Source organism: Melanostigma gelatinosum (assembly GCF_949748355.1).
Source record: "Melanostigma gelatinosum genome assembly, chromosome: 14".
Taxonomy (NCBI): domain Eukaryota; kingdom Metazoa; phylum Chordata; class Actinopteri; order Perciformes; family Zoarcidae; genus Melanostigma; species Melanostigma gelatinosum.
In genome coordinates this window covers 16,428,668-16,456,459 of record NC_136647.1, presented here as the reverse complement: position 1 = coordinate 16,456,459, position 27,792 = coordinate 16,428,668, and the positions used below count along the sequence as shown (strand labels likewise).

At 41.2% G+C, this 27,792-nt stretch overlaps 2 protein-coding genes across 3 annotated transcripts; both read left to right on the top strand.

The window, feature by feature from the left end:
• The first annotated feature begins 1,095 nt into the window (after positions 1-1,095).
• mpp1 (MAGUK p55 scaffold protein 1) lies at positions 1,096-11,588 on the top strand. Its single transcript, XM_079283092.1, has 12 exons — positions 1,096-1,421; positions 6,289-6,417; positions 6,504-6,582; positions 7,016-7,101; positions 7,219-7,287; positions 8,944-9,140; positions 9,255-9,358; positions 9,453-9,533; positions 9,743-9,823; positions 9,920-10,122; positions 10,628-10,702; positions 10,797-11,588. The coding sequence occupies exons 1-12, from the start codon at positions 1,299-1,301 to the stop codon at positions 10,971-10,973; spliced, it is 1,404 nt and encodes a 467-aa protein (XP_079139218.1). The 5' UTR covers positions 1,096-1,298; the 3' UTR covers positions 10,974-11,588.
• Positions 11,589-14,037: 2,449 nt separating this feature from the next.
• LOC306788495 (vesicle-associated membrane protein 2-like) lies at positions 14,038-23,790 on the top strand. 2 transcript variants are annotated; one of them, XM_079284042.1, is made up of 5 exons: positions 14,038-14,247; positions 17,883-17,982; positions 18,274-18,432; positions 18,656-18,707; positions 18,922-19,055. In XM_079284042.1, coding segments are annotated over exons 1-5 (330 nt in total). In that variant the 5' UTR covers positions 14,038-14,245; the 3' UTR covers positions 18,939-19,055. The 2 variants fall into 2 exon arrangements, with proteins under 2 accessions (XP_079140168.1, XP_079140167.1); XM_079284041.1 differs by lacking the exon at positions 18,656-18,707 and having other exon boundaries at positions 18,922-23,790.
• The last annotated feature ends 4,002 nt before the right edge of the window (positions 23,791-27,792 follow it).

Genomic DNA, 27,792 nt, shown 5'->3' with positions numbered 1-27,792 from the left:
ATTCTCTGTATTGAAGTTGAACATGTCATTGATCAGTTTGTTTCAGGAGCCTAAAGTGAAGTTTGTGTCAATGTAAATTTGAAAAATCTGAGGTACAGGAAAAGGGACTGGAACCATCGGGGGAAACACCAGATTTTTATATTTAAATATGTAATCATAGACTAACACTCAGGCCCTGTTTTCAAAATAAAGTGTACACGTGTTTTTTTATTTATTATTTTGCATCTGTACACGACTGAAACGCCCGTGTATTAATACATCACGTGATCGGTGTAGGCTAATTTCCCGTTGATGATTGTTAAAATTAGCACCCAGACAAACATACTCACGCTTTGTTTTGTAATGGACATCCCTCCAAGTCAGCTGCTGGGAGGGGATAACAGTCAGTAGCACTCTGTTATTTGGCTTCCTTGTAGCCTGATAGTGCAGCCCTGCTGAGAACGCTGCGGTAATGCCGCATTCATGTACTGTCGGAAATTAGGGTCTTCCATTCGGTGTCCACGAACTGTTAGAGTGAGCTATATGAAGGTGGATTGTTCATCAGAATGTGACGTTACGGGGCCACACAACATGGTAACGAGACGACCGTTGTTATCTATAATTATTAATGTATGTTTCTATCGTTCCGGTCGGCTCTCACACTTTTATTGAATTAGATAACTTAAAAGTTTCAAATTTGAGCAGATTGAAAAATGGAAAATTGAAAAACGTGAAACAATAGAATAAAACAGAGCAAGGCAACCAAACACTAGGCTATTATAAATTTGCTTCCAATATTTCTTGGGCTACAGTTAACTAGTCTTAATTCATGTATGAATAGATAGGACATGTTAAATAAGCAATTAAGAACATATGCTGCTAAAGTTTAATCTAAACACAGCAGCATAGTAGCACTTAATGTGGGCCTTGAGGAAAATAATCCTGTTACATGCTCTATTGTGCTGTAATTTCACAGTTGAAACACTTAAATGTAAAGCCTACAATAGAAACAACTTGAGTACTACGATTCAGGAGTTTATAGGGCGCACCTGAAGGCAGCATTAGCCTACCCCTCTGAGCAGCAGTCAGTTGCATGTTTACTTGCTTTGTCAGCGGTGTCCCCGCAGCAGATATCTCGTGCACCTCACCTGCTGCTGATCAAAACCTTGGACTTTTATCTCAGAGGGTGACTTATCGCATCGCCCGGGCTCCTTATCGGCAGATTCCTCTCCGCGTTTCGTGGCGAGACCGGCCTCTTGCGGACTTTGAGCGGTGGGGGCACATCGGGTTCACAGTTTGTTTTTCTAGCTAACGGAAAGATGACTTTAAAATCCAATAAAAACGAACCCGCTGTCATACTGGAGTCTGTGAACAGCGTGCGGACAGCCCTCTCCGATCTCTACCTGGAGCAGCTCCTTCAAAACAAACCAAAGTCTGACAAGGTAAGGTCTCGTTTTTACTGTCTTTATCTTTTTTTTTTCTTCTTTTTTGACCCCAAGATCTTGGTGTACATACGTTTGCTTCCGGGAAGCAGAGATGGGGCACATGACCGTTGTTTGTTCCTCGACAAGATCTCTAAAAATAGACCCAGTCGTGTTTTCGAAACAGAACATACAGCAACTGAGTGTAGTCTGTGAAACTATACACGAAGGTCTTCCTTTAAAAACATCACATCAGCAGGTCCGTGAAGGAACCACTGCATTGCTCAGCGGTGCTCAGTCAGCTTTAGTTGGATCCAAGTAGACATTACATTGGCAGTTTCACTTCTGGGTTCCACCTAAAAGCTACACATGGGAATCATCTGACGATTTGGGGAAACGAGGCTCCATCACATGTCAGTCCATACGTTTGGCTGTGGTCATATTACAACGAGCCTGTGAACTTTGCCTGCAGCTACAAGTGCTGCTGCTTCGCCTGTTTACTACTTCACACTGTAACACCGGGTTGGCATTTAAGACATGAACTTGTTTTCAAGTTAAGGCCAGATTATGTTGCGAAACCACTTTGCCTTAATTAATGCTGGACAACATGTGTGACCACTAAGTAGTTAAGACTGTTGCAACCTTTTTTGTTTTGTTTTTATGACTTGACGACCTCAAGGTATCAATTTTGCCCGCAGTGACACAGAGGGAACTGTTTGTCCTAAACCTCTTCTCTGAATTTGAACAGTCAGCAGCGAGCCACTGAGGGGGAATGGAGAAGGGAGGAAACTCCTTTTCCTGATATCAGCAGTTTTTACAGTTTCACAGCCTTGAGTTTGCAATCTCGGCGACGTGTTCTTCTGCTCAATGGCGATATGGGGAATCACTGTCTCTTAAAGCGAGGTCACATGCTCCATTTATCTCACAGCGCAGACACTGCAGTGGGCTCATATTGTGGTACGTGAGTGAACATCCGACTGATTTGCTGAACCGAATGGATTCTTTACCTTGAGATTGGTCATAAAAACTAATAAAGTGAGGCGGCCTGTTCTGTTCTGCACGTGTTTCCAGCTCAGTGGTGTTCTCCTGCCTTACATGGAGCTGTTGTCCTAGTCTGGAGATACTGACTGACTGTACACGGGCCCTTCATAGACGGGACATTCAGGCGTTTCAACTTGTTATTGTAGCCACACTTCTTGCTGTCACGTTAAGAACAAAACAAGTTTACGCAAGTCGGGCTTCAGGCGGGTGTGACCGAGCATGAGGACTTAATGTCTCTGCTGTCCCTCTCAGCTATTTCTGCGCATTCAATCCAAATTCTTCCGGCCCCATATGGTCGAACATTGATCTCCTACTGTGTTCCTTCAAGAGATCAGTACTTATTTGCAGACCAGCCCTAAATCCCACAGGGAGGGGGGGGGGGGGGGGTCATAAATTAATAAATACTATTTCTTGGCTTTAGAAGACAAGTCGTCTCACGAGAAAGAAGAGGGCAGAAAGAGACGTATTGTTTCGTAATGCAATCAGTCGCATTAGATCGCGTGTCCTAGTGGAGGAAAGCAGGCAGAACAATAAGGTTTCGGTCTTCATAGCGTTTTATCTTATCCAGAGAATGGCTTTCTGAAATGCACTCTCTGTTTGATCTCCTTCATATGAAGCCAAATGTACCTTTTTAGGTGAGGTGAGCAGATCAGGGGGGACACTCTGCTCTTTCCTCGACGCATTTGTGTCTTTCACTTGACTTCTTTGTTTATTCTGTTGCTTCTCCACACACAAGCCCGGCTTTCATGTTTCTGTCAGGGCTTCCTGACCCTGGTTAGAGTAACATATGTTTACTGTGATTGCATCACACTGTGACAAAGCAGACGAATACTCTCAGTGCCAATCCAATCCAAAACTCATCACATGGGGTATGTTAGCATTCAGTGGTGAAGACGTGTACCGGTATATATTGCCTGCTGTATGGGATACATCTGTTTTTAGGTTCGGTAGGTTCGTGCTAAAGCCTTTAGATTTAACCTTTGTCCGTTTCCTTCCTGCTCGGTCCTGAGGGTCAGCACTTTGTTGGGAGGAAATAAAGTCTCCTGCTCTGTTCCTTGTGGAGAACTCCCCGATAATTGTGAACATAAGTTGAGCATTTATCCCTGCCTGTAATGGGCACACACACACACACACACAAGTACCGTAGTCTCTCTAAATTGGGAAAAACAATAAATGTTAGTGTCCACACTTATGCGCTTTCATCAAGTGAATTTACGCTGAGTCACAAGATCACGGACATGTGGTTCCACATAATTGCTCTTCCATTAACTTTGGAGCAGCTTTGAACTGCAAGTTAAGTTTTAATATCCGGAATAGGAACAACAAGTGAGACACATTTGGAGTTCAGAGATAGAAATCAGTGTGTGTTGTTTCACGATGGATTTGTTTGTGGGGATTTAACTGTAGCGAGCTGTACAGACTCCTTTCCTCAGAGGATGTCATTTCATCGGTTCACCATTGGACGCCATCCAAATACTCGCTCCTGGTACGGCACACATTCCTGACACATAAACAGCACAAGGCTGGTGAATAAATATCATGTTGCACAAGTAAAAAAAACAACTGCGTGGCTCCTGCTTGCTTGACCAGCGCTGTTCACTGAACGAATGCCGAGTTTGATTAAGATGAATGAAACTCATAAGAGGAATAAACCTACAGTAGAAACACTCTTGCAAGGCAAGGCAAGTTTATTTGTATAGCACATTTCAACAACAAGGTAATTCAAAGTGCTTCACATAAAACCATTAAAAGCATCAAAACATAAGGCAAAAGAAAAGGAGATTTAAAAACAATTAAGAACATTCATTAAAACATTCAAAAATAGTGCAAGAAATAAAATGCAGTAGTGAAATGCAGAAATGCAGGAAATTGATTAATATATGAATTGAATGTGGTTCAATTAAAGGCAGCAGCAAACAGAAAAGTCTTCAATCTTGATTTAAATGAGCTGAGGGTCTCAGCAGACCTGCAGCTTTCTGGGACTTTGTTCCAGATATGGGATTATAGTCCCCTGGTGACATAGTTATGTAGATTTTGCTTACCCGGGACAACCTTCACTTTAGTGGGTGCAATGGCATCAATAATATTTTTAACTTTAAAATTGAAGCCATCTACAAGCTCATTGACTGAGAGGCAAGAGAGGGCTGGTGTGGAGGAGAACTTCTGAATAAATAGTTCACTGGTGTTTTCAGAGATGTAACGCTTTGTCACAACCTTGGTTTGGACATTGTGTGCAAGGAGATTGCACTCTCAAAGAAAACACAGAAATGATCAGAGAGTGCAACATCAGTCACAGCAACCTTGGAAATATTTACACCTTTGGTGATGATTAGGTCCAGAGTGTGCCCTCTGTTGTGGGTGGGTCCTGTCACATGCTGAGTCAGATCATAGTTATCAAGGACACCACATAGTTCTATAGACTCTCTGTCCTGGGGATTATCAACATGGATGTTAAAATCACCAACAATAACAACACAGTCAAAATCAATACAGATTATAGACAGCAGTTCAGTAAACTCATCAAAGAAGGTTGCACAGTATTTAGGCGGTCTGTAAATGTTGAGAAATAAAGCTTGAGTGGAATTCAGAGCCACATATTCAAAAGAACTAAAATGACCAAAGGGCATCTGCTTGCATTGAAGAGAATCATTAAATAAAATGGCAACTCTACCTCCTTTCTTATGCGCTCTTGTTTCACTCATGAAACTGAAGTTGGGAGGTGTTGATTCAATAAGAACAGCTGCACTGTTATCTTGATTTAACCAAGTTTCAGTTAAAAACAAAATGTCCAGTTTGTGCCGAACAATAAAATCATTGATTAAAAATGTTTTTCCTGACAGAGACCTGACATTTAATAAAGCTAAGTTTAATGTGGTTAAAGCTTTCTTTGTCCAATTTATTTGGACAGGCTGACGAGGAATGTATGCTAAGTTTGATAAGTTTGCATGTTTACTATTGTTTCTTCGCAGCCTCACCTTTCTTTTTCTATAAACTTGCAGGACAGGAATTGAAACGGCTAGCTGCATACAGGGCCCCGACCTTTCCTGGAGAGAGTCATTGGTGTCATTAGCCTTGTAGCCTGGACCCAGAAGATATCATGTGTTTACAATTAGTTTTTTAGGGCCGAGCTTTCAGGCGTGGAGGAGGAATGCGACAATGATATTTATTGGTTTATTGTCGTGCTGATGCTGGAAGACAGATAATAGAGTTTTCTTTTTGCTGAAGCAGTGCTGATGTGTCGTTTCCATGTCTCATGTCTCTTCTCTGACGGGGATCTGGACTAGAGACCACCTTTGTTGACACTATGGAAGTAGGGTGGAAATTTCCCGGGGATTTCCTGCTTTTCAACTCTTCTTTGGGTTCACGTGAGTGTAAAAGCGTAGTGCGACTCCACGAAGTCAGCCTTGGGTCCCTGCTTTTGATTTCTATCCAAACTTAGACGGTTCATTCCAACGCTATGAGGATGAGCTTCCTCACATTAATGCCACTCTTCCATGCGATCACCTGATGAGACTGGTGGTATCCATGACCACATGAACCAGGTGGACCAGATCGCTGGACGTGGCTAATGAGGTGTGATTACACCGGGTTAATTTTCAACCTCGAACATATGTTGAAACTGCAAATGAAACACGGCTGTTGGCACGCATTAGCAAAAGAAAAACTTCCACGGCTGTTATTGGAAATAGCAGAGTGATAATGATCTGATCTCACTCTAAATCTTCAGTTTGATTATTTACCAAAGGGAAGGTTTAAACGTTGTTCTTTTCCTTTTAAGCAAAGTTGATTTCATTCTGTGTGACATAAAACAATACATGGTTCATCTTTTTTTCTTTTTTTCCGACAGGCTGCTATGCAAACCTATGAGAATAAGGGCGCTGACGTTTACACCAACGGTAGCGCTGGACACATGAACGGCACAGAAGTGACCAGGATGAAAGAAGTAGAATTTGAAAAGAGTCCTTCAGAGCCAATGGTACACGATCTGCCTCTACACACGTTTCTATGTTTTTATATTTGTGTTGCTGATTCCTCCTCATTGACGGTGGTCTTTGTCTGCAGGGGGTCACTCTGAAGCTGAATAACAAACAAAGGTGCACTGTGGCCAGAATATTGCATGGGGGCATGATCCACAGACAAGGTAATCAATCACATATTTATTTGAGTGTGTGTGCTGACCGTGTGCTAGAACATTCTCTTCCCAAAAGGTCAATAGTTTGTCTCATGCAAATCTGTCTTAGCAGCTTCATGATCATTTATACAGTACATCTCAGGCCAAACACAAGCCGAGCTGTAAAAAAATACTTAAACTATTCAGGTTCAACATATTTTATGTATTTTTTGTTTACATTATGCATTTATGATTTAAGATTCAGCTTTTTAACTGTCAGTAATAATCGATTTAAATCACGGTCATTATACAAGGCCTTCCACATCTTCAGTTTATCTCTCAGGGGAATAGATGTTACTTCTGGAGCTGCTAACACATATTGGGACCATAATGCAGTGAACAGAAAACACAGAAGATGATATTGAAAGCTGCTACACCTCTCCCGGTCTCTGCCTCTCTCCAGGGTCTTTACACGAAGGGGACGAAATAGCGGAAATCAATGGGAAAAGTGTGTCAAACCAAACTGTGGATCAGCTCCAAAAGATTCTGGTAAGTTCATTTATCATCATTTTCATTTTGGCACTAAAGTCAATGCACATTTTTTTTAATGTAATTACTGCACTTATACCACTACGCATGAGTTAACCCATATGAGTTCACACGCAGAAAGAAACCAACGGAGTCGTCACAATGAAGATCGTTCCCAACGTGCCGAGTCGATCCCGAGCCTGTGAGGTAATAACATGACCTGTAGAATATACATTCACCTTTTGGTCTTGTGGGTGATTTTGTGTTTTGTATTTGTCGTCTCCAAACTGTAATTTTGCCTGAATTTAACCAAGAAAATGAACTTGACAGTCAAATCCAATGGTAACTTCTCGTGGCGTAATCTACAAAGACCAGTTTGATTGCATTTCTTTCGGTTTGTCCTTCTACAGTTTACTTCTTAAGAGGATTCTGTTCTTTGTTAGGTGAATCTCCTCTTAGTCAATGAGCAACCCAGGTGACTATAAAATAAGTTTAAAGAACATCACTCACATTCATTTTGCTAGTTTGACTTGAACCACTTTGGTGTTTCATTCTGCCATCTACTGGCCACATCACATATCCCCCCCCCAGCGGCCATTTATGTGCTTCCTATGCACCAAAGAATGGCTGCTGGTTTGATTCAGCAACGTATAACAACAGTATGTTGCATAATCAAATAACCACAAAGAATACATTGCATTCAGTGATGTTACGCTGGTCTTAATACAGTTCATCGCTGCATTAAGTTCCAACTTTGCTGTGGTCAGTGATGGCAGTCTACTTAAAGGTTTATAGTCAATTAATATGTAGGCGTAGTTAATACGCTTTAAAAATGTTAATGCTCAAAGAGCATCATTTTTGGTGACCCAAACCACTCCAGTACACTCCACTCTTTGTACATAATAGGTGTCTTCACTTTTTCTGTGTGCAACTATCACTGGAGTAACTTGGGCAAACCATAAAATGTTCATGAACTCTACTAACAACAGTAATATTTTACCCTGAGGAGAATTTACACGTGTTCCTGTTGTGATCTTTAACCTTTAGGAGAGGTTTCTACATAAATCTCTCTCTCAGAAATGAGACTACAAATCTCAGCAGGAGTTGGTGTTCTACTCTGGAGCTGTATGCAACTACTCTTTTTGTGAGCAGCTTTTCAATTAGGACACCAGTAGGAATTTACCACTAATAATTGATAACATAAATAGACATAATTGATGATTTGATGAATTAGACCTCCCGTCTGGAACCGGGAGTAAAAAGTTAATTTTCACAACATGAATTGAGCTGTCCAAGATCATATCATGAACATGTAAATTCTGTTAAAGGGTGGATTTCCCAATTAACCGTTGCAGAATCTAAATGTATATTTTAGAAAGTCCTAATATGAATATTTAATTAGACCTACGTATAGGTGCCGTAGGTCTTTGAAGTCCGACATTTGCTGATTCACACATGCTCATGATGTTAGGCCCTCATTACAACAATATGGGTGTGTTATGTACGCCGTCAGCAGGCTGTTAAAGGCTTCTGTTACATAGAGAAATACACATACGAGATTTTAAGCATAAACTTGAGATGTCCCTCTACTTTATGGCTTGACCTTTGAAGAAAAACAAAATGTTGAATCTTTAAATTCAAGCTTTGCATGAGCTAACTTAAAACCCAGTACAGCAATAAATACTCTGATACCAGGGACTATTTTCACAGCTGACCTAGAGGATGGGAGAATAAACACATGAGTAACGTCTGCAGATTCATCAGTAATGTCCAGTAACACCAAATACACACTGCAAGTCTTCATGAGCTCCTTCTTTCTCCCCAAAAAAAGTCAATAAACCCATATGTACTCTTCATCTATAGATGTACATGAGGGCCCAGTTTGACTATGACCCCACCAAGGATGACCTCATCCCGTGCAAAGAGGCAGGCCTTAAGTTTCAAACTGGTGACATCATTCAGATTATCAACAAGCAGGATCCAAACTGGTGGCAGGGCAGAGTGGAAAGCGGCGTTGCTGACTACGCTGGACTGATTCCCTCCCCGGAGCTCCAGGAATGGTAAACAGCTCTGCCGTATGAAGTCGCACATACCATGACGATGCCAAAGATTGACATGATACAGCTGAGCAAAAATGTTTCCAATCTTAACCTACATCTCTTGTCACTCTGCAGGAGGGTGGCAAGTAAAAGCAAGGCCAGAGAGGGCAGTCCGTCCTGCAGCCCATTTGGGAAGAAAAAGAAGTGCAAAGACAAGTACCTGGCTAAACACAGCTCGAGTGAGTGTATCGCTAGAGTCATGCTTCTTTTCCCTCAGTGTCAGTGTGCTGTGGCTTTGTCTAAAACAAAATCCCTTCTGTTCTTCTGTTGCAGTTTTTGACCAGCTGGATGTGATTTCTTACGAGGAGGTTGTTCGACTCCCTGCTTTCAAAAGGAAAACGCTGGTGCTCATCGGTAAGCTGGGTTACATTACTCAATAGGGGGTATCAAATTCATTTTTCTCAATCATTTCTGATGCACATGTTCCACATCTGGCAAATCTACAGCACTCTATTAAAACCTCAGACGATGTAAAGATAGTTTCTCTGCAACCAAAGATTCAGACATGGAGGTTAATGTTTGATTGAAATGTCTTTGGAAATAAAATAAATCGTGTTTTTTAGGTGCACCTGGTGTAGGAAGAAGCCATATCAAAAATGCACTATTGACCAAATACCCTGAGAAGTTTTCCTACCCTGCACCTCGTGAGTAGACCACCAGACTTTCTTTTTTCTTTCTTTCACTACAATAAACAAGTTTGCTGACTTGTCCTTTGGCTAAGTCTTGAACCTTCTACACAGACACCAGCAGACCCCAACGGAAGGAGGAGGAGAATGGACAGGAGTATTACTTCATCTCCCATGAAGCCATGACCAAGTGCATCTCTGGAAATGAGCTGCTGGAGTATGGCAGCTTCCAGGGAAACATGTTCGGTACCAAAACTGAGACCATCCACAAGATCCACGAGCAAGAAAAAATCGCTTTACTGGATATAGAACCACAGGTTTGCATTCACAGGAGACATGACACGAAAGGGATCGTTGAGGGAAATTGTACTATTAATTGAACATTACCCAGAGTCAGATATAGTTTAAGGATGTCTTTTTTATGCCTCTTTGATCTGTTTGCAAGTATTTAAAATTGCGAGATTAACCTGCATCAAGCAACTATCAGCTCTTTTTTTCTGCTGCTCTGGCTGCTTGTAGGTTAACAGGAAGTGGAACATTTGAAGTATACAATCCTATTTCTGTCATTAAAAATGTATATGTGAATAGGCAATATAAATGTATTCATTAAGATGTGTGCTGAAGTTAGACCTACTATCTGTCTGAGGTGAAGTAAAAAGTCGCCTACATTGAGCTGCAAACACTAAAGTTCCGCATAAACGTGCTGAATACAAACACATTTAAATAAAAGATGTAGGTGAAGGTGGCCTTTACAAGCGGTTTCAATGTAGTTAATCAGTTTAACAAAATTCTTCTTTTCTTTTCTGTAACATTTGAATGCAGACCTTGAAGGTCTTGCGGACTGCTGACTTTGCACCTCTCGTGGTGTTCATCGCTCCGACCAACACAGCTGCCCAGGTGCTAAATCTTTCTCCGAATACACTCGAGTGCTTTTGAAACATCAAACTCAATCACCCAGCAGCCGCTTAACCCTCCGTGTCTTGTCTCCTAGACGGAAAACCTGCAGATGATCCAGAAAGAGTCGGACGCCATTTTCACCACGTACCGGCATATCTTTGACGTGGTCCTTGTCAACAACGACGTGAATGAAAGCGTGAAAGGTGTGGAGGAGGCCATGGAGCGTGCCACCTCTACCCCACAGTGGGTGCCTGTGTCATGGGTGTACTGACAGATGTCTGGCACCGGTGTAATACTTTTCTGTTTGTTGAAAAAAAAAAAAGCAGTGCAATATCACTCCTTACACGAGAGCGAGTTAGTGATGTCCCAGGTGTGTGTGCGTTTACTTTCGGTTCATGTTAATCGTCACTGAGATTTTTTTTGCACAAATGCATCCCAAAAAAAAAGAAGCAATATATAGAACGGTTTATTTTAGAAAGCCGAGGACCTCACCAGGGAGGTTTGGTTGTTGTGACATTTGTGCTTCAGGATTCTGAGTGGCTTAGGGATGGTTTCAGTGCCGAGCGCCTTTGTGATTGTTTGAACGTGAGCAAATGCAAAATAGGACCACAACTGTGAATGAAATCCTCCCTTTTTAAATGACAGGATTTTATCCTGTGAAACATTATTTCTGAATTCATTGTCTTTTTCTTTCCTGTTCTCATTAGTTTGTGCCATGCAATTGAGATTCTAAAACTGTTCATACAGTGAGTGTAACTCTACCATAATGTCTTCTAATCCAAACCTTGTCATTGACAAACATCACTTGTCTCGTCTCGTCTAAATTGTATATCTCATGGGGTACTGTAAAGGCACTTTTAAACCAAAAATAAATTTCCCCGCTCTGTTGGAACCGCTTCCTTGACTGTGATTCATGTGGAAACCTGTTCGCCAGAGCCCTTCGGGAAAACAATGGCCGTTTTATGTCTGCGGGAAATCTCCAAAGTGCACAAAAATTCCTTCAACTAGATCCAGAAAACACATGGCAGTGTCGATCACGAGCAAAACCACTGCAATATAAAGGTTGGTATTGATCCTGTTTTATAATTAAAGGGTTTGAAAGACATCACGGCTCAAAGCTTTGATTAATTAAGATCAGGACTTTGCGTATCAGAGCTGTACAATATGTCTCCCACACATTGTAATTCTTTGCTCATCCACAGTGTGGGAGAAGTAGTTACAGGTTATACATGACAATGAATTTGTTCACAGCTTCTATCCAGAACACCTTTTCACTGTTTCCCGGTTGCATTGTCAGAATTGTCGACCTTAATGAAAGCAACATATATCATGTGAAAAATATTGCTTCGTGTTCGGTTCATTCTGTCTAATTTAAAGTACACGTGCGTATGGATTTTCTATATTTGTGTGTTGAATCCACGGACTAGCTGTTTACACATGTGTATGTTTGTAATTCTTCTCAAATCCTCAAATTTTATCATTATCATTTGATTTTTCTCGATATATTCCGCACTGAAGTTTCGGGAAAAAAGGGATCACGAGGAACCCTCTACGAGGGAAACATTGATATGACCTCCATGACGTAAGATAGCTACTTCTACATCTACTTCATAGAGCCGATAGCAATACGACAAGCTGTCCTATAGCACCACCATGTGGGCTTACTGAGTTACCATCACCCTATAAAACATTGAACCTACATCCTTTTTTTGGGACCATTGCATAATATGCAATATATTAATTAATATATGATATTAAATATGCAATGTAGCTGCCACCACAGAAAAGGTCTTATTACCTGATCTTTAGCCACTAAATGCTTCTGTTGCAAGAACAGATGAAGATACTTTGTATCAAATTCTTCAATTCCGTGCTGCTTCTTTATAAAAGCTTGATCTGTGACTCTGTGAGTTAATGTGATCCAATGTACTTACTTTATCATATGAATAATAAACAAATACATTACAGGAACATCCAGATGTAAAGGAGGAGAGTTTAATAATGCAAAGAATAAAACCAAACAAGAGAGTCAACTTTACACTGAATAAGAAAGAAGAAACAATTCCAGTGAACTAAATCGTATTTGGTCTCGCAAGGGTTCAGAGTGAGAGTGGATTTACGAACTCACGTGTGATTTCAGTGAGGTCAAGCCAGGTTCAGTAGGTTAAATATGTACCTGGATGTTTGACTGATTGGATTTCCAGTGTTCGTTGTCACAACAACAGTAAACATGGAGGCACAAAACAAATATCAACAGTATGAAGTATCTCTCCCTCTGGGATTATTATGCACAACATTTTTCATGAGACACTGTATTTTTGCATCCAGAAATCTGTCCAAGCAGTGTTGACTTGACCCTGTACTTAATGACAGTTGCTTTTGGTTTATTTTACAGCAATTCAACAAATTGTTCCTCTGTAAATCGACATCGTCTTTCGATCTTGACTCTCTGGCATTGCCTAAGAAGATAAAGGTTCAGGACCACTAACATCACAGAAAAAACAACAATTTAATCGGAAATTTAATTCACACAATCAAATGAAGAAACATTTGTATATGTATTTCCTTATTGGCTTAGAGACACCTGTTTACAAAGAAAACAAAAGATATTATGGCCCATCATATATATACATTTTAAAAATTCAACTTTTTAATACACAAAGTTAGTAAATAGGCTATTATTCATCTAATTAGGGGGAAAAACGTACATTTATTATTGGGTGCTATAGAAGAGTCCCCATGACCTTAAGAGACTCTATTCTCAAATGATTTACATCAGAGTAATTACCAGCAGCGAACTGAACGCAATGCCGCCTGAAATAAGAATGAAACCTTGTTCTTCAAACAAAAGTCTAAATGCTGTCAGGTGGGTTCCGTTCCCACTAGATCCCTCTCCATATTTACTATGACAGAGAATCAAACACCGACTGCCAAACTCGCCACACCCCCTTTCGAGGAACGCCATTTTGTTGACACACAGACTTGCAGTCAAAATAAGCTCCTTTGCTGAAGCTTTAAACCCAAAGCACGAGCATGACATGTAATGTGTGTCAAGAAAATGTGCGCAGAGTCCCAATAACAGCGCCCATACGTTCAAATCAGCGCTGTCCCGGCCGATAAAACGCTGTTATTTTGAAGTCTCCGGTCACCCATTTCAACATGAAACTCGCCTCGATTGACGTCACCGAGCCATCTTTGTCCACCTTAATCCGGGCGGCTGTTTATTACACCTTCATTACTACACGGACCCCGACAGCGCCGGGCTCCAGTTCAGCCTGCAGGTGCCGCATCTCCGTAGAACTAGGAAGAGAGGGAAGAGTTGTTTTGTAGCGAAAGGGGAAAACATATCTCTGTGGCAGCTACAAAGCCAGTGCTCCTCCTCGGCTATATAGGCAGGGAAACGCCACGATAAGCAACCAAAGGGTGCCAGAGGGTCGAGAGGAGCGCAGAAGGCAATCCACATCCATCTGCCAGCCACTTAGTCCGCGCTAACATTTCCAGTCCGGATTTCAGCACAGCTGTCCAGCCAACACAACCAGGAAAATGTGAGTACATCATCGTTTAAAGCTCTTATTTTAAACCCTAATTTATTTATGAATTCCAATTTCGTCCTCACGACTGGTGTTGGCAGGCTACCCGGGATTAATGGTGTCTGGATGGTCTGTTGTGTGTCTTTGCCATCAAATACTCAGGTTATTTCACTGGAGTCACGTTGGTCGGTATATCATTAATATATTCTGCTGTTGAATTTAATTTGACACCTTTTATTCATTTCATATCATCCGATCGTGTGATAGAGGCTAGCGCGTCGGCCTAACCTTGGAGCAGACGGAGGGTGTATCGGCTTTAAACACATTATCAGCCTTATTTTATTGATTTATTTATTACGTTTACACGGTAAATGAGCCCCGTGTTTGTCGCGTGCCTTCTTTTATTTCGTCGTCTGGAGCTTTTTTTCACCGGAGACAGCACGCACGCATCTTTTTCCAGTTTGGACTGGTTTGGATTTTATGTAAAGGACACCGTCTGTGCGCGATAACCCCACAGGCTAATTAAACCCGCACGAAGAAAAACATCACGCACAATAAAGCCTTTTTGTTGTTGTCCTTTGTGAACGTTTACAGTCCTTCATTGTGTGCGTGTGCGTGTGTGTCGCTGAACCACAGGTGACGGTGAAGCTTACAGCAAGGACACAATGTTGAACATGTAACGCGTCGACATTATTCGACGAATACTCCACGGACCTTTATATAGACGATGGTATTATTAGCTCTGAAGTAGGCTTAGGCCTAGTTGACGTGATATTTGCAACCCACAGCGGGGGGTGGGGGTGGGGGGGATAGCCTAGCCTCCTACTGTATGTCGTCGATTGTCGTGCGAGGGCGGACAGTCATATATCTCCCCATATTTCAGGCTGTTTTGGGACTTAACGGACACATCAACCTTAGTGTGTCTCCCTCCATGAGCCTTATTTGTCCCCTCTCTGTTTTCGACTGCACATGATAGAAACATAGCCTAAAGGGTAGGCTAAGTAAAGATAGCCGTGACAAACTCGTCTGTCGGGTTTCTTTTTTCGTTTTCGTTTTTGCATAGCAGGCAGTTTAGCACTGGTGCCCACGCACGACATGTCATTGAACCGTGTCGACGCGTTTGTTAACACTCCTTCGATGCGCTGCAAGTTACATTTGTCACCAACATTTGGTGACAATTGTTCATACAAGTGCTTGGAATCCAGTCTCCCCCCTCCACAAGGAACCTCCCCGCCCTCGATGTGCGGTGTAGGCTTCCACTGTATTTACAGGCCCCCAGTCGTGCTCGTCGTGGAACGTGATGTCCTACAGGACGTTATGTAGGCCTGGTGTGTATACGGTAAAAAAAAAAAAAAAGAGTAAAAGAAAAACGGAAACCAGTGAGCGCTGTGGGTCGGGCTCCAGTTCAGGAGCATCAAACAGAATGGGGTAGAATGATGTGGCGCTGTCCAGTGCTGAAATGTCGCTCTCCAGGGCTCAAAGTCAGACAGTGTGCTTTTTCATCACAGTGACCCCAAAAGAAAAACAGAAAAAAAGCTAAATGAAGTATAGCCTAGTAGTTTAAATCAAATGTAAAATGGGATTGGTATCATGTCTATACTTTTAGGATACACTAGGGTGTGAGATAATACGTGTTTGTATGATTCCTCATTTCATCAGAGACCCCTGAAAACCTTGCACAGACCCCTCAATGTCACAGGAGCCCTCTTTGGAAACCACATGACTATTTGTTATTGTTCTATGTGTCTTTAAAGAGGGTTGAATATATTGCGCTTTCATTGCAAATCTGACATTATCGGTGGACTGTAGATCCAGCGTGTTCGGTTAGTAACACGCTGTGCCTTTAACAGATCAAAGGGCTTTTTTTCTTTTTGAATTTGTGATGTTTGATTGAAAAGAGAATTCCTGTTTATTTATTTTCTGTTGTTTTTCCCCCCCTCATTATTGTCTTGAAATAGGGTGAAGCTGAAGTATCTGCTCTCTTTATTCAGTTACCACCTCATACAACAGTGCATTTTTGACACTTTGAGACAAGTGAGATGCTGTGTTACATCCACCACAAATATCTCTTGACTGTTTCACTGAAACTAATACATCTATCAGTAGACAGGTGGTGATATTACTACCCCATGTGGCATAATCAGTGGGGCAGATTCAGTTCACCATTTTGAATTAAAAATGAAGATTGTGCACCAAACTCTGAACTCGTCCAGTTTGCCCCTCAAACGGGATGTGGCGGCTGATGAGAAAGCGGCTGATGAGAAATCGTGCGGCTGCACTAGCAACTCTTCCCGGTTGGTGATGATGGCGTGAACCTCAGCACACATTCCGCCTCTGTGGTGATACTCGTGCTGGCAAGTTGAAAAGGAGCATACAGTGATGACATAGATTACATTAGTGAGTTATAGTGTTTAGTATAAGGCATGTGGACAACTCTTTACTCAACACATCTTTTGATTTGTGAACATGCTGCTGTAGAGTGATAATCATTCTGGTCTCAAGAACTGAAACAATTTATGTTATTTGTATGAAACGCGTAATAATAATTCAACATTCTACTGTATATATCACAGGTATCCTCGGTGGGGGGGGGGGATATATTGTCAGTGTCTATTAGGGCTGGTTGGCAGCTGACAGGGACCACCGGCACCATCGGGCCAACTATTCCAAAGGATTTCTTCGAGGATTAGTGACATGTGAGCGTGTAGAGGTGACCTTTATGCAGAGTCTTTTCTCACACTGCCAGAGCAGCCGAGTTACAACTCAGCTAACTTTGTCAGAAGATACGACAGCCTTTAGTCCATGCCACACTCTAAATTTAGAGACAGTTTGTCTGTTGTATTGATTGAGTCTCTGCATTTATAGATAGCAATAAAGCATGCAGTGCTACTCAACACGACATGCAACATTGAAGTATTTTAAGCCTCTTGAAGCGTTTGTCGTTTGCGTTTTAAAAAATGTATCTGCTGCTACGTTAAGTTGCAGAATGTTTAAGATTGAATGTTTAGACTATGTTAAGACTTTTAATGGATATATGGGCCTATCTTATTATGAAAGGTAAACTGATATTAGTTGGTTGGGAGAATCATATCTCATTTAATATCATGTCAGACAGGCTTGTTGTTCCTTTCATAATTGTGGTTAATCAATCGTACTGTTGTTGTGCTGGATTTGTGTGGTTGTTGTGCCTGCTGTCCATTCTGCATTTCAATGAAGACTGAGCACTCTGAGCATCACATTTTAGGAGTTTAAACTAAACCTTTAACTGAGACAGGCAGAGTTAGACACTTACTTAAACATTGCAACCATTTTTATTAATTTCTAATAATGTTCCTGTAATGAGTTAGACCATTAGACATGGTGTAACTTAATGTCTGATAGCATTCGTATTCCTTTACTTCTTGAACGATTTATATTTGAGCCAAACTACTGTCCTTTTATACAATTCCTTTGCAAATGGAGACCATTACTCATTCTCGAAACATAAACCCTGTGATGTTTTTAATATGTGTATTTTGTATTAGATAGAATGCTTCTGTCATGAAGTTTTTGTTGTTGTTATTATTGTATTTTCAAGGCTTTCTTCACTTTTTTCTAAATGAGTTTGCTTTGCACAACAACCAAATATTTGTATTTTTTTGTATCACTAGGTCTGCCCCAGCTGGAGCCCCTGGAGCAGATGGAGGGAATCAGCCCCCCAACCTCACCAGCAACCGTCGTCTGCAGCAGACACAGGCACAAGTGGATGAGGTGAGCACAAGCTTCTCTGCAAAGCCAGAGTCGTGCTGTCGGGCTCAGACGTAGACATTTACGGTTTTAGCATAATTCATTGGGCACGTACTGGTAACTCAATCTTCTCTGCTTGCAAATTTGAAGTGGGAAAAGAACAAATCATTGTTAGGGCTGGGTTTGAGCTTCATATAAAGCTTAAAACTGTGATTTAACATGAAAAAAATGACTTTCAAACATAATCCTTATCCAACAGCCATTCTGTCCTGAGAGCTGATTGCACAACATGGCTCTCTGCGTGTCTTTCCTCAGGTGGTGGATATCATGCGTGTAAACGTGGATAAGGTTCTGGAGCGTGATCAGAAGCTGTCAGAACTGGACGATAGGGCTGACGCCCTGCAGGCTGGAGCCTCTCAGTTTGAGACCAGCGCTGCAAAACTGAAGAATAAATACTGGTGGAAGAATGCCAAGGTGAGGACATGCAGACATGCTGACTTGAATAGTACCTGTGCATGAAGGCAACCTTAAACCTCCCTGTTTACGCACAAATGAAAAATAACACCAATAACAATACAGACAGAAGCAGATGAAATGATGGTGTGGTTTTTGCACGTTTAAGTTAACAAATGACAAAATAATGACAAATTTGACTGCTTTTCTGATGACTTTCTTTCTGAAAATTCACTGACTACAGATGATGATTATAATTGGTGTGATATGCGTGATTATCCTCATCGTCATTATTGGTAAGAATCCTTCTCACTTTTGTGCACATAGATTTCTCATTGTTGTCTCAATGGACTTAGTCAACGCTAAAACAGTTTGTCACATTCTACACATATGTACTGTATAATATAAGGCATGTGCCTGAATGAAGATTGACCTTGTTGTCAGCAAATGTTGGTTTGATAACTTGAGCGATATAATGAATAAGACTTTCATTTCATTTCTTTTTTACAGTGTACTTCAGCACCTAAGAAGAGTTGCTCCTACCCCAGTCTAATCCTTCCTCGCTACAGAAGAAAAACCCTCCAATTGATTACAAAATTAACCACGATAAGTCATTTATTATATATATCTCCCGATTAGCCTCGATATATAACACCCCTAAACCTTCAGGGCCCCATGGCTCCCCCACTTCCACCACCTCGCCTCTGGACCCCTGTCAATATTTGTCCTGTGAGTGTGTGGCCCCGTTTCCTTTCTGGGTACTCTTGGCTTTTCTAACCTGCCATACTGAGAACCAAACACTTGTGACGATGCAACAACAGAAAAGGAAGCAACGTTTGGCGATAATTGTTACATAATTGATATATATATAGTTCTTTGTAGAGTTTTATTCTGATATATACTGTTTTGTAGGTGTGTGTGTATGTGTGTGCGTGTATGTGTGCGTGTGTGTGTGCATTTTGTATTTTTTAATTTTTTGTATTAATTTTATGTATGCTTCAGCGTTAACTACTGCCTATTAATCAAAATGTGTATCTTGCATGTTTTCATCATCGGTCTGTCTCCCTGCTTACTCTCTCTTTTCGATGTGTTTTTGCAAAATGGAGTTCGTCTCCATTTCACTACGGAAAGACTTTTTGAGGTTCATCTGTGTTACTCGTGTCCAATAAGAAAGTACAAAATAAGCCGGAGAACTAAAACTTGTACTGAAGAGATAACATCAAGTTACACACATTTGAGCTATTACACACAAAACTGCCCCTGAGAATGCCCCAGGTTACTCTTACCTCAGCTCCAAATTTCTATAACTTGATGTCATCACGGAATTCAAGTCTTAGCTTCTTTGCTGGCTTTCTAAGAAGAGCTAATGCTCACTCATACTGATCAAACATTCAAATAATGCATGAATTGTTAAACTAATTCCTAGTAACCATCATTTTCCAGCCCTCTTCATCCAATCCTCCCAGTATCCGTTTCTCTTTCTCCATTTCACTCGTTTAATAATGTTCATCTTTACCGCCCCAACACTTGCGTCTGTCAGCATGCTTGAACACCTCAATTTCTTCTGATCATTTCTAAAACTGCCATAGTACAGTCGGACCAATGTCTGTAGATGTTTCTTTTTTTATTTAAATATTACGTAGTGTCTTATTTCGAAAACATTCCTTCGTTGCAGTCTAGTGCAAATGGTCTTACCGTAGCACATATAAGTGTAAGTATCTTTAAGAAAAGAAAAAAATGAAACTTGTGTCGAAAACGTCGGTCATACAAACCATAGGAGAAAAAAATAGTTAATAGCTGTAAGGGTAAGTTTTGGATAGACAGGATTAGACTTTCAATCTGTCCAAATGATTTTCTTTTGTAATACGGGTGATGTTATTTTAACATCACACGTAGGCTACAGTATACTGTGGAGATGTCATTAATGTCAAACTGTGGATAGGGGCTTAAAAAAACCAATTCTATAAAATGGGGCCGTTGCATAAATTGATACATTTCCATAAAGCAACGGTTAATTCTTACTGGCCTGTTACTTACATGGACACTAAAAAGCCTTAGTCTCCAGTCACTTCTATTAGTTACCGTAGAATATTTCCAGTCACATCCGCCCTCGCACTTTTAGTCTGTGCAGGGGGGAGTGGCTGACTGCAGAAAAGGAATCTGTTTAAAAATGCACAAACAACCTTGTTTTTGATGGCGCTGTCTGGCTGGTCAATAGCCCGTCCAAAGGAGATCCTCATGCAGCAAAACCTCTCCACACGAAGAGCACATATAAAGAAAAGAGATAATTCCGCCTTATTTGCAAATCCAGGAACAGGGACAGAGGATAATGAGGATAATGTCAAATTCACAGTTGAGTTTTTGGTCAGCAACTTTGGGGTATAGGCTCAGAAATGTACTGTCGAAGGTTAGCGACAAGCAGCGCGACAAGCAATTATTCAAGAATAGTAGCACTCCTAAGAAGAGTGTCTTTGCCAGCGCAGTGGTTCTGTCTCAGTGTTTCTCCCTATAGTTAAGGCCTTTTTTTCTTTTTTAAATATAATAGATTCTATTTTTATTATAGTATATTTTTGTGTGAAACAGACAGGTAGAGAGGAAGCGTGCAATCAGTACTATTTGCTGCCAACAGCAGTAAGCTCCTCTTTACCTCCGTCTGCTGTGTTTTTTGTAATTCAGCTCTGTGCGTTATACACTGCCAAGCAACAAGGGAGAGGCTTCTGTTCTTATTGCAGATTTCTTTCCAAGCTGGTTTGGTCTTAAAACATTCTTTTACATGTGTCTGGCATCTTCTCCTGTGTATACTACTTTTGGCTACTTTATGAGCAGGAAGAGCAGGGCAATACGATGCACTTGTTTGTTTTTTAGTGCTCAGTCAAACTAAGGCCTTGTACACATGAACATGAGATGACATCAACCTGAAGTTAAATTTCCTTGATTTGACACTGTTTTACTTTCACCTAAGGAAGATCTTTATTTACAGAGTTTTTGCTTGTGCAAGTCTGCATTAATAAATGCTGAACAGGAAGCAATTTAACTCAACTAAAATGTATAAAATGTTCTTATAGTAGGCTGGAAAGATAAAGATCACGAAGCTACCAACAATATTTCAAAAGAAGTGTGTGTAAAGCCTTAGTAGCCTTGTCTCTTTTCAACATGACTTTTTATCTCCCCCACCAGCTGAGTAAACCAACCTGCCCCCCTTTGCTCAACCCACTGATTCAGAATCCTACAGTGTGTGTGTGTGTGTGTGTGTGTGTGTGTCTGTGTGTGTGTTCCTGTGTCAGCGCAGGTGCATCAATGTGTGTGTGTGTGTGTGTGTGTGTGTGTGTTAGAATAGCTCTGTCTCGGGAATGTCCCCAGTTTATCCCGACAGATTAGGCCGCTTAAATCTCAGAGAGGGCACGTTGTTTCCTTGACCACTGAAGTACACAAGCAGACAGGTTACAGATCTGCCGGCCAGTTCTAATGAGGAAGGACCCAAACCTTAACAAACCCCCTCCTCCCCTTCCCATGTTTTCTTCCAAACAGAGCAAAAGTAAACTGCAGAAGATTACCAAAGACCAGATTTCCATGCTTACGCTGCCAATTGCCATCAAAAACAAGCGGAGAGAAACAGGTTATCCAAACTATCCAAGTCTGTTTTAAATACCCTTACCCTATTTATCCACAGATGACGGGACCTTTTGACGATTGCACACTGGTCATATGGTGTGTCAGTTTGGCTTGTGAGTGTGCCATTCTAACATATGCAAGTTAAACCAAAACATGAGGGCCGCATACTTCAAAATCGCAAATACAGCCTGACCCACCATGGCGCATCTAGGTCCGAAGGGCCTCTTTGATCTAAAACAAGTTTTAAGACACATGATCCTATAACTAATAATAGCACAACTCTTCTTTTTTGTCTCCATAGTGCTGCCAAGTTCTAAAATGAAAAGACATATGAACGAACTATATGCTATCAAAAATAACCGTGAAAAACTTTATAAAAATCTGCATTGTTTGGTGTTGTAATATGGGGTGTTTTGGGGGGTAGGGGGTCCTATATCCTCAGGTTTAAGGTATTAGCAATTTACCAAGATATATATGAGGACAAAACTATATAAGCAAAGTATAAAATTGGGTTTTTGGCAATAGAAAATCATTAAAGGGTTACAAATGTGGTCCTTGGAGCCATCCTGCAGGAGTTAACCACACAGTGGGATGACCTGAAATGGCACTACTGATTGGGGTAGGACTTCTGTGTTATCCATCAATCCGTAATCCATAAATCCGTTGTGAGTGCTCAACCAATTTGATCACAATGGTGAAAATGAAGTGAGTGCTCCCTTTTTTCTGTTGCTTTACTGTCTGTGTGAAACGAAGTGCGTATATATTTTAACACCGTGGCACTTTTTCTTTTGTGATTCATTTTGGTGGGATGGGAACATGATTCGGTGGAGAATATTGTCTTATGTCAACCTCAAGAATCGTTTGGCGATCTCAACTTAAATGCTGTGTTCAGGTCATTTGGGGGGTGATCCAAAATGCAAGTTGCCATCACGGAAAAAAGGGTTCAGACCCTCTTCCAGGTTTGAAATATAACTTGTGATTCAAACTTGGAAGGACATAAGCAGAAAGAAAGAGATCAAATGAAGATCCAATCTTTCAACAAAGCGTCATGTGATATGTACAGAGCAGGAGAAATCTTCCCCAACGTTTACCGTCAACCCCAAATGGTATGAATGCAGCAAAAGGAGGGAACCTTTTGAGTCTCTGAATGTTTACTGGATGGTTATAATCGTACAATATTCTACTTAATATAGGTTTTATTTTCGGACCAAATATTGTGTTTTTCTTTTGCATCAATTTAGTAATAACTCCAGATGTCACTGAATTGTTTATGTGTAAGCACTGATGGGTAACGGTAAAGAAAATGGGAAGTTAATGGGGGAAAAAGTATTTTTCACCTTCAATTGTCCAGAATGCTGAGAATGATTCTACAATTTACATCAGATTCCTGTTTGTATCTACAAGATATATTTTTTTGTTTAAATCTGTTTATTTTTTAGGAAATATTTTGATTTCTCTTTGGAACTGGGGTTTCAGCGATGAAGGCCCATATTGCCCCTGGTCATCTGGCCTTACAGGAGGGACAAGACTGGAGGATCATGGGCAATGTGTTCAGTTTTATCTTACTTTTGTTCCTTCTTTTTCTTTGCTCTTATTTATTGATCGATTTATTGTGCTGTCATTTGGTATGGGATTAGAAACTAAAGACGTAAAGAAAAGGAGACTGAATGAAAAACTGAAGTACATAAAATAATTGTCGTGTAAATCTATCAATGTCTTATTATATTGATGAACATCATGAAATATATGTATATTGGAAAAACAGTACCTATGACAACTGGTACTTTTGTGTGTGATTCACGTGCTTTGTGGGTGTGCAACAATGGGCAGATGCAATTTTGACTGCAATTCTGGGACCTTATCTGACCTGTGTCAATAAGCATAAATTTATTATCAATACAAAGATAGACCTCTTCCTTTAATTTATACTAATTACGTGTGTTTAAAAAAATACATGGAGACCTGGAGCCATAAAAGAGCATATTTCTGCATTTACAGTCACTTCAGGCAGTCCTGTTTCTACAGTAGCCCTTCACATCCTGCCTCCATCCAACACACTCATAGGCCTACCACTTTAGGTCTAGACATGCCTGCACACAAGTGGTGCTCAGTCCCACCTATCTGCAGACAACCCTATAATCCCCTCTCCCAAAGAGTATGAAGTACCATATGTATTGGAAGATGTTAAAACAATGAAACTAATGTATTGCAATCGATGAAGCATTCACATTGTTGAATGGTGTATGCCAACAATATGTGCATGCAGGATTTTCAAAAGTATTAAACCTCTGTCATGGCTCATGCAGTAGGCTATATTAACATTAAATAGTTCAGTGATAGGTGTCAGCCAAACACAGAACGATGGAGCAGTGCTGGTTCATTCCACCGCTAGTCTAATACTAGTAGGCTAATGGAGACCGTGGTAGAGAAGTCAAGTGCAGTAGCAGAGAAAAACGCTCCAGTCACTGGCTATGGTTAGTAGTCTGTTGGAAATACGAGCCACCAGTGAGGGTCACTTCCGGCGACTTTTATTTTGAAGTGCTACCACAGACTACAGGCAATGGTCGCCTCCATAGCTCAATAATATGTTGCATCCTCCGCCTGATACATATCACATGTCCTGCTCTTATTTCGCTACATATTTAGTTCATACGTTTCATATAACGTTACACCCGGACATATTTTGCTAGCTCTTCAAAATGCTAGTTAACAACACGGTAAGGAGGGCTTCGTTTGGTGCACTGTTAGCGGGTTTTTGGAGCTTGGTGAAGGACATGGACTTAGAGGACAGCTGACACATTGCATCGCTGGCATTTCACTCGGTTTCTTTCTTCACTTGCTTGGTCAACGCAAAATACTCTCCCTGCCCCCGGCTACTTGTCGGTCCACATAACGCGAGGCTAAGCTGCACGCCGTGCTACTACATTAGCCGAAGCCTAATAAGCTCTCATCACGATGAAACTAACGTTACTAGTGTTTGGTCTGGTTGTATCACATCGTTAGTAAGTGGGAATAACTATTTGTGAAGAGGAATTTGGTTTATTCATGCTAAATAATTGAGCTCCACGAGAATATGTTACCGGATACAGCAGCTTCGCCACCCAGGCTGTAGTTTCCGGTATTCACCACCAGGTGTCAGCATATACATGTTATGAACCCACTCTACAAATGTGTGTGAAGGGAAAGATGTCTGCGAATTCATCATACATGTATGTCACCTAACGTCTACATCCCATAACATCACCACATATAAACATTATTGATTGGTGGATCAAGTTATTGTGTTAGACAGGTATGTGTCCAGTATAGTTCATGATAACCCATCATTGTCAGCACTGTAGGGTTGTGCTGAAGATGCAAAGTGAATAGAAAGGGCTGCAGTGTGGAAAGCCTGAATGTTTACTTTTTGTTTAAACACATACCCCCCAATTGAGATTATAGTTTAGTTGGTATTAGATCTGTTGGTATTATACAATAATTATATAATACCATATTGAGCATGCAGTAAATATAGCGGGGAAAACGTCATGCACAGACCTCTCAGGTTGCTTTTCTATGTATTTGCAAGTAAAAGTACATCACTGCAACAACAATTCCTTTTCTTTGACCACAATTTTATTTTGGCCCATGAGTCATCCTTATCGTTAACAAGTCACACATGAGGATGTGCTAAATTTCCACGATGCTTTTCTTTCTTTTTTAAACACTGCATATTTGTGTCTATTGCTGTTTCCACTGTGAAAGGGTTTTACTCTCCTAGCTATGCTACTGTCATTACCATCCATGCACTTACTGGCAAATAGTGATGTGTCTCCTGGGCATTTGCCATGAAAAATGAAGGAAGGCTCACAGCTTTAAGTGTGATACTGTACGCTTTATTGTAGCTGTTATTAGATGAATGCAGCGTGTTTCAGGGTCCCTGTTACAAGATATCACTTCAATGCAACACCCTGTTTTCATGCCACATGAGGTGCTATGATCTTTCCTCCACATTGTCCTCGCACTGAGCACACAATATCACACTTTCTCACGGAGTGCACAATGAAGTGTAGTACATGAGCTCTTTGAGACAAGTCTGTCAGAAGCTGATGACAAATGTTGATGTTTCATACTTACAGTCGGTCGTCCTTGCTTGGCTCCATCTGTAATGCTCATGATGGATGTCTCATTATCACCACGCACATCATTTCTCATCAAATCTTCATATCCGTGCATGTATTTCTTTTTATTGCTGAGGTCACATGAACTTTGGCCAAGTGCACTGTGAAATGGAAAGACTCGTCTTATTTTAAACGGAGAGTAAATTTGCGAGGAGCCACAATTACAGAGAACAGACGGGTCTGCGATTTCGGTCCGCCACCTTCCCAAATGGACTTGCGCAACTGCACGCATTCCTTTTCATTTTGTTTTTCCACCTCTCAAGCACAGTGTCGCATTGTACAGTGTTTTTTTTTAATGAATCTGAGGGATTATCTTTGACATAATAGGAGAGTAATAATAATAATACAGTCGTCTGTTGCTTTCGGGAGGCATGAGCATGACCTAACTCCAGAGTGCACCCAAAAACAACTTTTCTCTCAGTTAGACCGTGTCTCTGTCTGGTCGTTTGAAGTTTATTGTTCCATTTCTCTGGTTACTCCATCGTCTTCCCCCCCCCCCCTCCCTCACAACTACTCATCTACTCCCCCACTGCTATTCCCTGTGACTCTCCAGAAGGAATGCACGTCCAACTCGATGGGTTCATCAAGAGTTATTGCAGAAACTATACACCCGTGGCTTGGATTCTCGCTAAGTGTAAAGGTCACTGTTACTCCCACACATAATGGCAGCGGCTGCACAGTTGTGCACGCTCAGACGCTGTCCGCCCCCCAGCAGACTCAGCACGTCAGTGCATTCCTGCTTCTGCTGCCTCTTATCAGGACTCTGGGTCAAAACAAACACAGCGCAGCAGGACTAAGGACTGCTCAAGTCTCCTGCTCACTATGAGCAGTTCATTCTCAAAGTGATGAAAGTCATATGCCGGCTGCCACATGCACTTTGAGACACAACCTCTCTGTACAAACTCTGCTTCGTGTTTAAATAAGCTGACCATCCTGACTGCTCCAGACAGTGTTGCAGCTCTGTAGTCTGGAAAAGTGGCTGATTTGGTAGCATTATTGTAACGCCATCCCCTCCACAGGCCTCAGTAATGTAGGCTAGAGGGTTTTCTCTTCAGTGAATCTTAACAGTGAAAGAACACTCCCCCCTCTAGAGTGTTATCCTTGCCTTGGTGGATTGCGGGGGCATATAAACACTTTCTGGCTCAGAGGCTTTGGAGCCAAAGGAGCCCCTGGGGCTTAGGGAAATACGGTAAGAGGAACGAGATCATGAGTTGTATGATACTTGTTTGTCTAAATCCTTTTTGGGCTCCTTGTATGTATTTTTGTTTACGCTACAGATGGCTAAAGTTAATCATTCTATCAGGAAAATAATCTGTTTTGTAAATGAAAGGTCTCCCAATGCTGTTGTGGAATGTAAAGATGGATGGCCCTACGAGCTGCGTGCTACATCCCACAGAGCCTCAGGCTCTGCACCCACCTGTGCACCCGAATAACCAGCCAGACACTCAGGATGGACGTCAATAGATTTAACGGCCATCTTAACCATATTTACACTTCTTCAACTGAACTTTCAGCCATGTAGAGAACCAGAAACATCCGCTGTAAACAGTTGAATGTCCACAAAGCCTCAACCAAACCACAACCTCTGACACTACTTCCCTCTGCACCT

Excerpts from the sequence above, each read along its gene's own strand:
- mpp1 (XM_079283092.1), top strand. The coding sequence starts at position 1,299 with ATGACTTTAAAATCCAATAAAAACGAACCCGCTGTCATACTGGAGTCT. Across the intron at positions 9,141-9,254 it reads TCCCCGGAGCTCCAGGAATG|GAGGGTGGCAAGTAAAAGCA; the intron begins GTAAACAGCTCT and ends GTCACTCTGCAG. Across the intron at positions 9,534-9,742 it reads GAAAACGCTGGTGCTCATCG|GTGCACCTGGTGTAGGAAGA; the intron begins GTAAGCTGGGTT and ends CGTGTTTTTTAG.
- LOC306788495 (XM_079284041.1), top strand. Across the intron at positions 17,983-18,273 it reads CACAGGCACAAGTGGATGAG|GTGGTGGATATCATGCGTGT; the intron begins GTGAGCACAAGC and ends GTCTTTCCTCAG. Across the intron at positions 18,433-18,921 it reads ACTGGTGGAAGAATGCCAAG|TGTACTTCAGCACCTAAGAA; the intron begins GTGAGGACATGC and ends TCTTTTTTACAG.